At 43.2% G+C, this 14,934-nt stretch overlaps 1 protein-coding gene across 2 annotated transcripts in view; it reads left to right on the top strand.

Annotated features, from left to right (window-relative positions):
- MC2R (melanocortin 2 receptor) overlaps nt 1-14,609 on the top strand; it is a 53,481-nt gene extending 38,872 nt beyond the window's left edge. Inside the window, exons 1-2 of one of the 2 annotated variants that reach the window (XM_077267682.1) lie at nt 12,480-12,879; nt 13,450-14,609. In XM_077267682.1, the coding sequence (XP_077123797.1) occupies nt 13,514-14,437 (924 nt within the window). In that variant the 5' untranslated portion in view covers nt 12,480-12,879; nt 13,450-13,513 and the 3' untranslated portion in view covers nt 14,438-14,609. Of the gene's footprint in view, nt 1-12,479; nt 12,880-13,449 lie in introns of those variants that run through there. The other variant, XM_077267683.1, reaches the window with a different exon arrangement.
- The last annotated feature ends 325 nt before the right edge of the window (nt 14,610-14,934 follow it).

The raw sequence follows: 14,934 nt of genomic DNA, 5'->3' as shown, positions 1-14,934 counted from the left end.
AAAGTCTGGAAAAAATTATAAGGATGTTAATGCAGTAATCCTCTTCTTGTGTCCGCTACTTCTTCTCCTTTCTCTGGAGGCTAGTAGGACTGCCTCCACCTGCTTCCTAGAGCCCAATTACCAGGTATCTGGATTGTAAGTGACCCAGCTGTGAGTACTGCCAGAGTCCCAGACATGTAAAGATGGGCAACAGCCCACATGTCACCTGCACCATAACCTGCTCCCGCATAGAAGGTAGAATACTCCAAGGACATTCTGATCTCTCAGGGGTGAGTGAGCCAGGCCCATTCATTTCGCAAGAATGGTTCATCCTACTCTCTTCCTTCTCGGATCACATGCCCACCGCATACCATCGATGTTTCCCCTTCATTTTGAGGAACTTGACCTTGCTTCCAGCCATCAGGTCTTGCAGCCTTCGAGTCAAGTCTTCCATCTCTACTGCCCGCTGCTTGAATGAGATGTGATGAAAACTCTATGGACACTCATCTACCCTGCTGGTCATATATAATGACCTCCTCCCGGGTGGCAACTCTCTGGACCTTGCAGCTTTTGGGACCACCAGTGGAGCGCACCGCCAGGACCTAGAGGTACTCGGTACCTTGTCCGGTCATCGTTAGCACTAGAAGTCCCAGAGAGGAATAATTTAACATTTCTACCTTTGGAACCCAGAGACAGGTCGAATGACCTGAAGCATTTTAGCTAACGTCCTCTAATCACCGCCTTTTGTTCTGTAATTAAGGCCATTACTGTCGCACCACAGGAGGTTGTTGTTTTCCATTGAGTTTAGCCATTTAGTTTCTAGTTAAGGTACCGTCACACTGAGCAACTTTCCAACGAGAACGACAGCGATCCGTGACGTTGCAGCGTCCTGGATAGCGATCTCGTTGTGTTTGACACGCAGCAGCGATCAGGATCCTGCTGTGACATCGCTGGTCGGAGCTAGAAGTCCAGAACTTTATTTCGTCGCTGGATCACCCGCTGTCATCGCTGGATTGGTGTGTGTGACACCGATCCAGCGATGTGTTCGCTTGTAACCAGGGTAAACATCGGGTTACTAAGCGCAGGGCCGCGCTTAGTAACCCGATGTTTACCCTGGTTACCATTGTAAATGTAAAAAAAAAACAGTACATACTCTCTTTCTGATGTCTGTCACGTCCCTCGCCGTCAGCTTCCCGCACTGACTGTGAGCGCCGGCCGTAAAGTAAAAGCAGAGCACAGCGATGACGTCACCGCTGTGCTTTACGGCCGGCACTGAGACAGTCAGTGCGGGAAGCTGACGGCGAGGGACGTGACAGACACCGGAATGTAAGTATGTAGTGTTTATTTTTTTTTTTTACATTTACAATGGTAACCAGGGTAAACATCGGGTTACTAAGCGCGGCCCTGCGCTTATTAACCCGATGTTTACCCTGGTTACCCGGGAACTTCGGCATCGTTGGTCGCTGGAGAGCTGTCTGTGTGACAGCTCTCCAGAGACTACACAACGACTTACCAACGATCACGGCCAGGTCGTATCGCTGGTCGTGATCGTTGGTAAATCGTTTAGTACAACGGTACCCTTAGTTCTATTCAGTTTATTGTATTTGATAAAACAAAGACTATACATATTGTATTTAGTTTAGTTTTATTTGAGCAAAAAAGCACTGAAACAATGAATCATTTTTTATATATTTTAAATAGAGAATTAGAAATTTTAGAGCAAGGTACAGCTGTGAGTAATGACCAGAAGCATTTGTGTCTAAGGCCTCAAGCACACTAGGACTGAAATTTCAGTGTGAAAAATATACAAAAGAACAACTGTTATTTGTTTCCATGCTTTTTACTTTTGTTATAAAAATAATAAAAAAAATACAAGGAATAAAACAATTCCACACATATTTACAATAGGCTTCAGTGGGGGGCTGCGTTTGTGCGTGTGAGTGGCATATCCTTCTTGTGTGACTAGCATTTCAGCACTCACTCAGCAATCTGTCTGCACTGTCAGAACATACCTGGCACAGCCTGGGTGTGTCCCTGGTACATTTGCCACACGTGTATTTGTAGCAGTCAACACATCTCTCATTTGCACAATTGTTCGTGCATCAATGGTTGACCTAACACTTCGCCCTTTTGCCAGGGCTGGGTGTGGAAGGTTGTAGCCGAAGGAGTTTCTCCTTGCGTGCCTTCTTTTCAGTCACATGAGAGTCACCTAACTCTTTTGCAAGCTCAACCAGGAAGTCCACCCATCTCTCCTGCACCCCAGTGCATGCCTGATAAAGAACATGGTCATTCAGTGCTGCCATGTCAATCATGTTGTAGAACACGGCGACTGGCCATCTCCATGTTCCTGCATGCACGCTGTACTCCTGCATCATTTGGTCCATTACATCCACACCGCACTTTGTGTGGTTGTATTTTGTGACCATGTTTGGCTTCCTTTTGTTGGTATCCTCAGTCTCAACCACGCTGTGCATGCTGCTGAGAATGTAGATGGCCTTCTTTCATTTGGTTGCATACACTGTCAGTATGGCACCAGTGGTTGAAAACACCTGAGTGGTGAATTCAGTGCCGTCCATCTGTCTCGCGGATTAAGTAATTTCCTGGCGACTCTTGTTGACTGTGCCAAGGATAGTGGTTTTCCGGATAAGCAGTTGTTGTGCAAGTGACAATGATGTAAAGAAATTGTCCGTGGTTACAGTTCTGCCCTTGTCCATGAATGGTTCCATCAGCCTCATCACTACAGTTTCGGACAGTCTCTCCTCGTTGGGACGACTGGGGTCCTTGTCAAGATATGGGAGGACATTACAGATGTACTTTGATTTCAAGTACATTACATATGTACTTTGACTTCTCTGCATTTTGTTTCTTGTGAACAAAATAGGTGAAGCAGTCACCTATTTATCCCCCACAGCACAAAAGGCTGCATGCAAATTTGTTAAGGTGTTAGCAACCTTATGCATATCCCCTGCACAACAATGCAGCTGGGGGATGGGCAGACAGATTCAGGAGCAGCTTACATTCTTTTGTTTACACTCTCTTACAAGACCTTTGTTGAGGTGGATCAACACAATTGCCCCCTGCAGATTCCTCAGGCAATGGCCACATTTACAAATGAAAGGATGCTAATTGGAGCAATCAGAGTTGTCAGTTTGGACTAAGGGTCATTTGACCCTCTTTCAGGACTTTAGGGGGGAGCTCGAAATTTCTGGGACTTCTAGTGTTAAAGGGGTTGTGGTCACGTTGGCAATGACCAGGTCCGTGGCCCTGGGTGTCCAAGTTAAAAGGAAAGGACTTTAAAGGGGTTGTTGAATAAAGAATAAAGTTTGTTCGTGACGCCATCAGTGGTATCGGTCAGAGATGACCGACACTGCTTAAAGGGGTCCACTGGGGTGATGTTATGGCAGCAGGAAAGGCATGGCTTCCCACAGGTGAAGCTGGGTCCCCAGGGCTCTCGGTGTAGTAGATAAAGATGGTATAGTGCCAGAAAGAACTAGAGGACATAAGGTTGCAGTCTCCTTACCTTTTTACTGGTGTAAGGAAGCCACAGTCCAGGGTATGGATCACAGGTGCTGGTTTGGTCCGTCCGGCTTTAAAGTGATTCAAGAACCAGGTGGGGTTGGAAGCCTTCCTCTCTGCACTGTGTTTTAGTCCCTTGCTTCCTTAGGCCTCACACAAAGTCCCCACTTTCTCTCTGTCCCTTTTACTAGGACACTACCCGCATGGCAGGCAGTGCGAGCCTTTTTACAGGAGTCTCTCAAGATGACTCTGGGCTCTATATACTGCTGTGCCTTTTGGTGTTATGGTGGGCGGGCGACCTGCAATCTCCTGTCCGCTGGTTTCTGCTGTGGGGCATAGAGTTACCCTCACAACCTCAGTCTTCTGGCTACCAGTATTCTGCGCTTCAGCGTGGAGGAAGCTTAGTCACAGCTTCCCTCCAGCTCTTTACTTCTCCTGTGCTTCTCTTGCCTTTTCAGTCTCCTACAGAATGCTCTGTTGCTCTTTCCTTCAAGGAGCTACAGAACCACTCGTCCCAGCATTCCTCTGTCGGACTCTCTCTGTCTGCTTCCTCACTCTCCTCTCACAATCTGACTAACTCCTCCTCCAGCCAGAATATATAGGGAAGTTTCCCTGAATCCAGGTCTCGAGCTCCCCCTTCTGGCCTGGAGTCAGAACAGTGTTGCATTTACTGGTTACCTGTTAAAGGGATCCTTCCTCGCTTCCAAGCATGGCATCACCCTCCCCGAAAGGAAAGCAATACCACTGTAATAACCGGTTACCTGGGGTGCTACACTTGCATGTCTCCAGCACTTGTCCTGGTTCACCTCCTTCTCTCTTCCGACCAGCCTAGGACCCACATTCTTCTCATTAGTTGCTGGATCCTGACTCTTATGTCTGAAGTCCGCAATAACCCCAGCAGTGAAGGCAGCGGCCTAGGTTCGGGCTGTCATGGTTAGAACAAGGTTAATATCCTGTTCTCTCAGGGTTAATGTGGTTAGCCTCTCTTTCAAGATGGGAGGGCTATTTATACTCGCTCCTAACCTGGTACCCTTGTCAGCTATAGGTTTTTCTGCAGTCTGCATGCTTGACCTCTGAAGTGTGTGCTGGCTTGCTTAGTGTCTTGCTGTCCCATGCTTTATTGATTTTCCTGGATAATTGACCCCTGGCTTGGCTTCTAACTATTCCCTGACTCTCTCTGTTTGGTATCTTGTAATCTCCTGGCTACCACCTCTGCTTGTTTCACTATTCTTTTATGCTTGTCCCTTCTCTGTTTCCCGGTGTCTGGCTCCGCCCCCTGACTGCCTCCTACTCTGTCACACAGTCTAAGGTCCTGTTGCTTTACCTGATCAATCTGTCTCATGTGGAAGGTCCCGTTGGTGATCAGGTTAGATACCCAGTGTTCTGTCTGTTGCTGCTGGTTGCAGTTTCCCTTGCAGCATTAATAACCGGGTATCATGACACGGGCCTTGTTCATTCTGGAAAAAAAGCTAGTTCTGGACCACAGGCTCCTGCCATCTTTGCTGTCATGTCTTCTTGGTCTTGCTCTGATATTCCTCTGTTCACTCCATCAGGAATCTTGAATAATTCTGCCATTGTTGTCGCCTTGCTACTCACTAAGCACATAATACTCTATGGATGACTAATTGAATTCAGAAACATTTTTTAACTCTTTTTTGGAGTGTTATATACCTCCAAAATTTATCAAAAAGCAAGTAATACTCTATGGATGACTTACCAAATATCTAAATAAATAACTTAAGGGGTCTTGTTTCCAAAATGACATGGTGACAGCTACTGATTTCAGCCAATTTTGTGTTCCAAAAGATGAATGGTGTTCTATCCTTTCCTAGCACTGTCCTTCACCCAATCAGTAGTTTTCCACCACATATGGGTGTCAGCGTACTCAGGAGGAAATAACAAATAGTATCATGTTTTTCTCGTACTACACTTGTAAAATCTCTAAATTTAGGGCTAAGGCTGGTTTCACACTTGCGTTTTTGTCTGCAGCGTTTTTTGCACAAAAAACGCATGCGTTTTTTCCCTATATTTAACATTGAAAATGCATGTGTTTTTTTGTACGCGTTTGGTCGCGTTTTCAAACGCATGCGTTTTTTTCTGCATGCGTCCATTTTCAAAAATGCAACCTGTAGTATTTTTTTGCGCGTTTTTTTTGCCGCGAAAAAACGCATGCGTTTTTTCGCGGCAAAAAATGCATTGCTGTCTATGTAAACCCATGCGTTTTTAAGCACATGCGTTTTTTGCGTTAAAAACGCATGCGTTTTTATAGAAAAAAAACAGAAAACACACTGAAAAGCCACCCACCACCATCAAGGTGATAAAGGGATCCAAACCCTAACCCTAACTCTACCCCTAACCTCACCCTTAACCATTTAATGAACATTTTCTGACATAGTACCACGTATTTCAGTGCCATTTATTTCAGTGCCACGTATTTCAGTGCCACGATATTTCAGTGCCACGTATTTCAGTGCCACGTATTTCAGTGCCACATATTTCAGTGCCACGTATTTCAGTGCCACGTATTTCAGTGCCACGTACTATGAATACTATAACTACGTGGCTATGCGTGGCACTGAAATATCGTGGCACGTAAATACGTGGCACTTATATACGTGGCACTTATATACGTGGCACTTACATACGTGGCACAAAAGTGGCACATACGTGGCACTTAAATACGTGGCACTTAAATACGTGGCACTTAAATACGTGGCACTTACGTGGCACTTAAATACGTGGCACATACGTGGCACATACGTGACACTTAAATACATGGCACATACGTGGCACATACGTGGCACTTAAATACGTGGCACTTAAATACGTGGCACTTACGTGGCACTTAAATACGTGGCACATACGTGGCACATACGTGGCACATACGTGGCACTTAAATACGTGGCACTTAAATATGTGGCACTTAAATACGTGGCACTTACGTGGCACTTAAATTCGTGGCACTTACGTGGCACTTAAATACGTGGCCACTGAAATATCGTGGCACTTATATACGTATATACGTATATAAACGTATTTCAGTGCCACGTATTTCAGGTTAGGGGTAGGGTTAGGGGTAGGGTTAGGGTTAGGGGTAGGGTTAGAGTTAGGGTTAGGGGCAGGGTTTTTTATTTTTTTTCTTGTTTTCTTGTGTTTTTCTATAAAAACGCATGCGTCTAAAAAACGCATGCGTTTTACCGCGTTTACATGCGTTTTTTCACACATGCGTTTTTTTAAAAACGCATGCAGATAAAAACGCAAGTGTGAAACCAGCCTAAAGTAACATTTTTGTTGGAAAAAGTAAAATGATATTTTTTCCATTCCTGTGAAGCAACTAAAGGGATTATAAACTTCTTGGATGTGGTGTTGAGCAGTTTGAGGTCTGCAGTTTTTATAATGTTGTCATTTTTAGGTATTTTTTCTGATACATTGACCTCTCAAAGTCGCTTCAAATGTGTTGTGGTCCCTTAAAAAATGGTTTTGTAAATTTTGTTGGAAAAATCATAAGTTGCTGACCAACTTTTAACCCCTTTCTGTCATTGGACGTACTATTCCTTCCACTTCCCAAGGACGGAATAGTAAGTCCAGCACGATCGGCCGCGCTCACGGGGGGTCACGGACCGCCCCCGGCACATTAACCCCCGGGCACACCACGATCAAACATGATCGCGGTGTGCCGGCGGTATAGGGAAGCATTGAGCAGGGAGGGGGCTCCCTGCGGGCTTCCCTGAGACCCCCGGAGCAACGCGATGTGATCGCGTTGCTGCGAGGGTCTCCTACCTCCTTCCTCGCTGCAGGTCCCGGATCCAAGATGGCCGCGTCATCCGGGTCCTGCAGGGAGGGAGCTGGCTTACCGAGTGCCTGCTCAGTGCAGGTGCTGGTAAGCCTGCTGCACTCTAAGTGAGATCGGTGATCTGACAGAGTGCTGTGCACACTGTCAGATCACCGATCTGTGATGTCCCCCCCTGGAACAAAGTAAAAAAAAAATTTCCACATGTGTAAAAAAAAAAAATAAAAAAAAAATTCCTAAATAAAGAAAAAAAAATATATTATTCCCATAAATACATTTCTTTATCTAAATAAAAAAACAAACAATAAAAGTACACATATTTAGTATCGCCGCGTCCGTAACGACCCAACCTATAAAACTGTCCCACTAGTTAACCCCTTCAGTAAACACCGTAAGAAAAAAAAAAAAGAGGCAAAAAACAATGCTTTATTATCATACCGCCGAATAAAAAGTGGAATAAAGCGCGATCAAAAAGACGGATATAAATAACCATGGTACCGCTGAAAGCGTCATTTTGTCCCGCAAAAAAAGAGCTGCGATACAGCATCATCAGCAAAAAAATGAAAAAGTTATAGTCCTCAGAATAATGCGATGCCAAAATAATTATTTTTTCAATAAACTAGTTTTTATCATATAAAAGCGCCAAAACATAAAAAAATGATATAAATGAGATATCGCTGTAATCGTACTGACCCGAAGAATAAAACTGCTTTATCAATTTTACCAAATGCGGAACGGTATAAACGCCTCCCCCAAAAGAAATTCATGAATAGCTGGTTTTTGGTCATTCTGCCTCACAAAAATCGGAATAAAAAGCGATCAAAAAATGTCACGTGCCCGAAAATGTTACCAATAAAAACGTCAACTTGTCCCGCAAAAAAGAAGACCTCACATGACTCTGTGGTCTCAAATATGGAAAAATTATAGCTCTCAAAATGTGGTAACGTAAAAAATATTTTTTGCAATAAAAAGCGTCTTTCAGTGTGTGACGGCTGCCAATCATAAAAATCCGCTAAAAAACCCGCTATAAAAGTAAACCAAACCCCCCTTCATCACCCCCTTAGTTAGGGAAAAATTAAAAAATTTTAAAAAACATATTTATTTCCATTTTCCCATTAGGGCTAGGGTTAGGGTTAGGGCTAGGGTTAGGGCTAGGGTTAGGGTTAGGGTTAGGGCTAGGGTTAGGGCTAGGGTTAGGGTTAGGGTTAGGGTTAGGGCTAGGGTTAGGGCTAGGGTTAGGGTTAGGGTTAGGGATAGGGTTAGGGCTAGGGTTAGGGTTAGGGTTAGGGCTAGGGTTAGGGTTAGGGTTAGGGCTAGGGTTAGGGCTAGGTTTAGGGCTATGGTTAGGGTTGGGGCTAGGGTTAGGGCTAGGGTTAGGGCTAGAGTTAGGGCTAGGGTTAGGGTTGGGGCTAGGGTTAAGGCTACAGTTAGGGTTGGGGCTAAAGTTAGGGTTGGGGCTAAAGTTAGGGTTAGGGTTTGGATTACATTTACAGTTGGGAATAAGGTTGGGATTAGGGTTAGGGGTGTGTCTGGGTTAGAGGTGTGGTTAGGGTTACCGTTGGGATTAGGGTAAGGGGTGTGTTTGCATTAGGGTTTCAGTTATAATTGGGGGGTTTCCACTGTTTAGGCACATCAGGGGCTCTCCAAACGCGACATGGCGTCCGATCTCAATTCCAGCCAATTCTGCGTTGAAAAAGTAAAACAGTGCTCCTTCCCTTCCGAGCTCTCCCGTGTGCCCACACAGGGGTTTACCCCAACATATGGGGTATCAGCGTACTCAGGACAAATTGGACAACAACTTTTGTGGTCCAAGTTCTCCTGTTACCCTTGGGAAAATACAAAACTGGGGGCTAAAAAATAATTTTTGTGGAAAAAAAAAGGATTTTTTATTTTCACGGCTCTGCATTATAAATTGTAGTGAAACACTTGGGGGCTCAAAGTTCTCACAACACATCTAAATAAGTTCCTTGGGTGGTCTAGTTTCCAATATGGGGTCACTTGTGGGGGGTTTCTACTGTTTAGGTACATTAGGGGCTCTGCAAATGCAATGTGACGCCTGCAGACCATTCCATCTAAGTCTGCATTCCAAATGGCGTTCCTTCCCTTCCGAGCCCTCCCATGCGCCCAAACAGTGGTTCCCCCCCACATATGGGGTATCAGCGCACTCAGGACAAATTGGACAACAACTTTGGGGGTCCAATTTCTCCTGTTACCCTCGGAAAAATACAAAACTGGGGGCTAAAAATAATTTTGGTGGGAAAAAATTTTTGTTTTATTTTACGGCTCTGCATTATAAACTTCTGTGAAGCCCTTGGTGGGTCAAAGTGCTCACCACACATCTAGATAAGTTCCTTAGGGGGTCTACTTTCCAAAATGGTGTCACTTGTGGGGGGTTTCAGTGTTTAGGCACATCAGTGGCTCTCCAAACGCAACATGGCGTCCCATCTCAATTCCTGTCAATTTTGCATTGAAAAGTCAAACAGCGCTCCTTCCCTTCCGAGCTTTCCCATGCACCCAAACAGTGGTTTACCCCCACATTTGGGGTATCAGCGTACTCAGGACAAATTGTACAACAACTTTTGGGGTCCAATTTCTTCCTTACCCTTGGCAAAATAAAAAATTGGTGGCGAAAAGATAATTTTTGTGAAAAAAAATGATTTTTTATTTTTACTGTTTTGCATTATAAATAGTGTTGAGCGATACCGTCCGATACTTGAAAGTATTGGTATCAGAAAGTATCGGCCGATACCGGCAAAGTATCGGATCTAATCCGATACCGATACCCGATACCAATACAAGTCAATGGGACTCAAGTATCGGACGGTATCCCTGATGGTTCCCAGGGTCTGAAGGAGAGGAAACTCTCCTTCAGGCTCTGGGATCCATATTAATGTGTAAAATAAAGAATTAAAATAAAAAATATTGCTATACTCACCTCTCCGACGCAGCCTGGACCTTACCGAGGGAACCGGCAGCGTTCTTTGCTTAAAATGCGCGCGTTTACTGCCTTCCGTGACGTCACGGCTTGTGATTGGTTGCGTGCCGCCCATGTGACCGCGACGCGACCAATCACAGCAAGCCGTGACGTAATTTTCAGGTCCTGAATGCAGAATTAGGCATTCAGGACCTGAAATTACGTCACGGCTTGCTGTGATTGGTCGCGTCGCGGTCACATGGGCGGCACGCAACCAATCACAAGCCGTGACGTAATTTTAAAATGTGCGCGTTTCCTGCCACCCGTGATGTCACGGCTTGTGATTAGTCGCGTCGCCCATGTGACCGCGACGCGACCAATCACAAGCCGTAACGTAATTTTCAAATCCTGAATGCCTAGAATTAGGCATTCAGGACCTGAAAATTACGTCACGGCTTGCTGTGATTGGTCGTGTCGCGGCCACATGGGCGGCACGCGACCAATCACAAGCCGTGACGTCACGGAAGGCAGTAAACGCGCGCATTTTAAGCAAAGAACGCTGCCGGTTCCCTCGGTAAGGTCCAGGCTGCGTCGGAGAGGTGAGTATAGCAATATTTTTTATTTTAATTCTTTCTTTTACACATTAATGTTGTTTCGATACCGATACCCGATACCACAAAAGTATTGGATCTCGGTATCGGAATTCCGATAACCGCAAGTATCGGCCGATACCCGATACTTGCGGTATCGGAATGCTCAACACTAATTATAAACTTCTGTGAAGCACTTGGTGGGTCAAAGTGCTCACCACACCTCTAGATAAGTTCCTTAGGGGGTCTACTTTCCAAAATGGTGTCACTTGTGGGGGGTTTCAATGTTTAGGCACATCAGTGGCTATCCAAACGCAACATGGCGTCCCATTTCAATTCCTTTCAATTTTGCATTGAAAAGTCAAACGGCGCTCCTTCCCTTCCGAGCTCTGCCATGCACCCAAACAGTAGTTTACCCCCACATATGGGGTATCGGCGTACTCAGGACAAATTGTACAACAACGTTTGGGGTCCATTTTCTCCTGTTACCCTTGGCAAAATAAAACAAATTGGAGCTGAATTAAATTTTGTGTGAAAAAAAGTTAAATGTTCATTTTTATTTAAACATTCCAAAAATTCCTGTGAAACACTTGAAGGGTTAATAAACTTCTTGAATGTGGTTTTGAGCACCTTGAGGGGTGCAGTTTTTAGAATGGTGTCATACTTTGGTATTTTCTATCATATATACCCCTCAAAATGACTTCAAATGAGATGTGGTCCCTAAAAAAAATGGTGTTGTAAAAATGAGAAATTGCTGGTCAACTTTTAACCCTTATAACTCCCTAACAAACAAAAAATGTTGGTTCCAAAATTGTGCTGATGTAAAGTAGACATGTGGGAAATGTTACTTATTAAGTATTTTGTGTGACATATCTCTGTGATTTAATTGCATAAAAATTCAAAGTTGGAAAATTGCGAAATTTTCAAAATTTTTGCCAAATTTCCATTTTTTTCACAAATAAACGCAGGTAATAACAAAGAAATTTTACCACTATCATGAAGTACAATATGTCACAAGAAAACAATGTCAGAATCACTTGGATCCGTTGAAGCGTTCCAGAGTTATAACCTCATCATGGGACAGTGGTCAGAAGTGTAAAAATTGTCCCGGTCCATAACGTGCAAACCACCCTTGTGGGTAAAGGGGTTAACCTTCCTAACAAAAAAAGTTTAAAAAATAGTACTGATGTAAAGTAGACATGTAGTAAATGTTATTTACTGTATTTAATGTTCTGTATGATATAACTATCTTTTTTAAGAGCATGACAAATCAAAGTTTAAAAATTGTAACATTTTCAATTTTTTTGCCAAATTTTCAATATTTTTATAAATAACTAAAATATTATCATCTAAAATTTAATACATGAATTGCAGCATGTCACAAAAAAACAATTTTAGAATCAGTGGGTTCGGTTGAAGTGTTCCTGAGTTATTACCTCATAAATTGACGCTAGCTAGATTTAAAAAATGAGGCTCAGTAATTAACTTACAAAGTGACTCAGTCTTTAGGGGGTTAAATTGTCAAAGGGGTAAGTCTGATTTGGCAAAATAAATATTGGCCTCACTCCAGTAGGCACCTTCTATGAGGGTATGTGCACACGTCCGGATTTCTTGCAGAAATTTCCTGAAGAAAACCGGAAATTTTCTGCAAGAAATCCGCAATTTTTTTTCGCGTTTTTTTAGCATTCTGCAAGCGTAATTAGCTTGCAGAATGCTAAAGTTTTCCAAGCGATCTGTAGCATCGCTTGGAAAACTGACTGACAGGTTGGTCACACTTGTCAAACATAGCGTTTGACAAGTGTGACCATCTTTTTACTATAGATGCAGCCTATGCAGCATCTATAGTAAAAGATAGAATGTTTAAAAATAATAAAAAAAATAAAAAAAATGGTTATACTCACCTGCAGGTGTCCGTTCCTATAGATGCCGGTGTGGTTCAGGACCTTCCATGACATCGTGGTCACGTGAGCGGTCACATGACCGGTCTCGACCAATCACAAGACCGCGACGTCATCGCAGGTCCTTCACCGCACACCAGCTATAGAAACCGAAGCGGCAGCATGCAGCTGAGAGGCGGGAAGACATCGAAGGTGAGTATAGGACTATTTTTTATTTTAATTCTTTTTTTTGACCAATTATATGGTGCCCAGTCCGTGGAGGAGAGTCTCCTCTCCTCCACCCTGGGTACCAACCGCACATAATCTGCTTACTTCCCGCATGGTGTGCACAGCCCCGTGCGGGAAGTAAGCAGATCAATGCACTCCTAGGTGTGCAGAATCCACGCAATTCCGCATTTTAATGAACATGTTGCTTTTTTTTCCGCAATGCGATTTTTTCGCGGAAAAAAAGGCTACATTTGCACAAAAAATGCGGAATACACTGAAAATAATGGGAGGCATATGTTAGCGTTTTTTTCGCATTTTTATCACGTTTTTATAGCGAAAAAACGCGAAAAAAACGCGAAAAATACTGAACGTGTGCACATGGCCTGAGTGTTCCCACTATCTGGTATCTATCTAAAGACAGAGGTTTGATTGCAGCTAGCTGTCATAAGAATATTCCATGCTTTCAATCTAAAATCCTGATGATTTTGTCATTAACTGATATTATCTGAAATAAAAAAAATATAATGCTGAAAATAAATCTGTATTGTTTTTCAGTGCAAGAGGAAAACATTGTAAAACATTAATTTAAATCAATAAAGCTAATCAATACAATCAGAAGATGGAGAGAGCAACAGAAATGATGAAGCAAAACACTGGTTACATAAATGGAACTTCAATGGCTCCTAATCATACTCAGTGCTTAATCATCAACGTCCCAGAAGAAATATTTTTCACCATATCAATTCTAGGTGTATTGGAAAATGTTCTCGTTTTTACTGCTGTAATCAAAAACAAAAAACTCCACTTGCCCATGTACTTTTTTATTTGCAGTTTGTCTTTTTCTGACATCCTGGGAAGCCTATACAAAATTCTGGAGAACATTATGATGATTTTAGCAAATCATGGTCATCTTAAAAAAAATGGTAAAATTGAGAAAAAGATGGATGATATTATGGACTGGTTCTTTGTACTGTCACTACTTGGATCAATTTTAAGCCTGTCTGCTATTGCTGCTGACCGATACATAACTATTTTCTATGCCCTTCGCTACCACAACATTATGACTATCAGAAGAGCTTGGATCATCTTGACTGCCATATGGGTATTAGGTGGTGGATGTGGTATAGTTATAATAATCTTCTTTGATTATACCATTACAGTAATGTGCTTTACTTCTTTATTTTTCTTGCTGTTTGTCTTTATTGTATGCCTTTATATTCATATGTTCCTTCTAGCGCAATCACATGCACGAAAAATATCATCACTTTCTGGTCAATGGAATTCCGTGCAGCAGAAGACAAACATGAAAGGGGCGATTACACTGACAATTTTGTTGGGTGTTTTCATTTGTTGTTGGTTTCCATTTATTCTTCATCTCTTCTTATTCATATTTTGCCCTCAAAATCCTTATTGTGCTTGCTATATGTCAACTCTATATGTAAACTGCACACTTATATTGTGCAATTCAGTGATTGACCCTCTGATTTATGCATTTCGAAGTCCAGAACTAAGAAGCACCTTTAAGAAAATGTTGTGCTGCTAGATGTTTAGAAATTGATAAAACAAATATGGTGTATACTGTAGAACAAACAGTATGTTGAAAGGGGTAATCTGAAATTGTATATTTTAATTAAAAAATCCTATTTATTTAATGTAGTAATCGAGCCATTTTTCTAATATGCTTTCATTAAAAATTCCCTGCCGTTCCCTCTCTACTCTAAAGGTACCTTCACACGAAGCGACGCTGCAGCGATAGCGACAACGATGCCGATCGCTACAGCGTCGCTGTTTGATCGCTGGGGAGCTGTCACACAGACCGCTCTCCAGCGACCAACGATGCCGAGGTCCCCTGGTAACCAGAGTAAACATCGGGTTGCTAAGCGCAGGGCCGCGCTTAGTAACCCGATGTTTACCCTGGTTACCAGCGTAAAAGTAAAAAAAACAAACAGTACATGCTCACCTGCGCGTCCCCCGGCGTCCGCTTCCTGCACTGACTGAGCTCCGGCCCTAACAGCAGAGCGGTGACGTCACCGCTGTGCT

This window comes from Ranitomeya variabilis, chromosome 6, assembly GCF_051348905.1.
Source record: "Ranitomeya variabilis isolate aRanVar5 chromosome 6, aRanVar5.hap1, whole genome shotgun sequence".
In the NCBI taxonomy this organism is placed as follows: domain Eukaryota; kingdom Metazoa; phylum Chordata; class Amphibia; order Anura; family Dendrobatidae; genus Ranitomeya; species Ranitomeya variabilis.
Note: the sequence above shows the minus strand (reverse complement) of the source record. Positions and strands in the feature narration are given on the sequence as shown.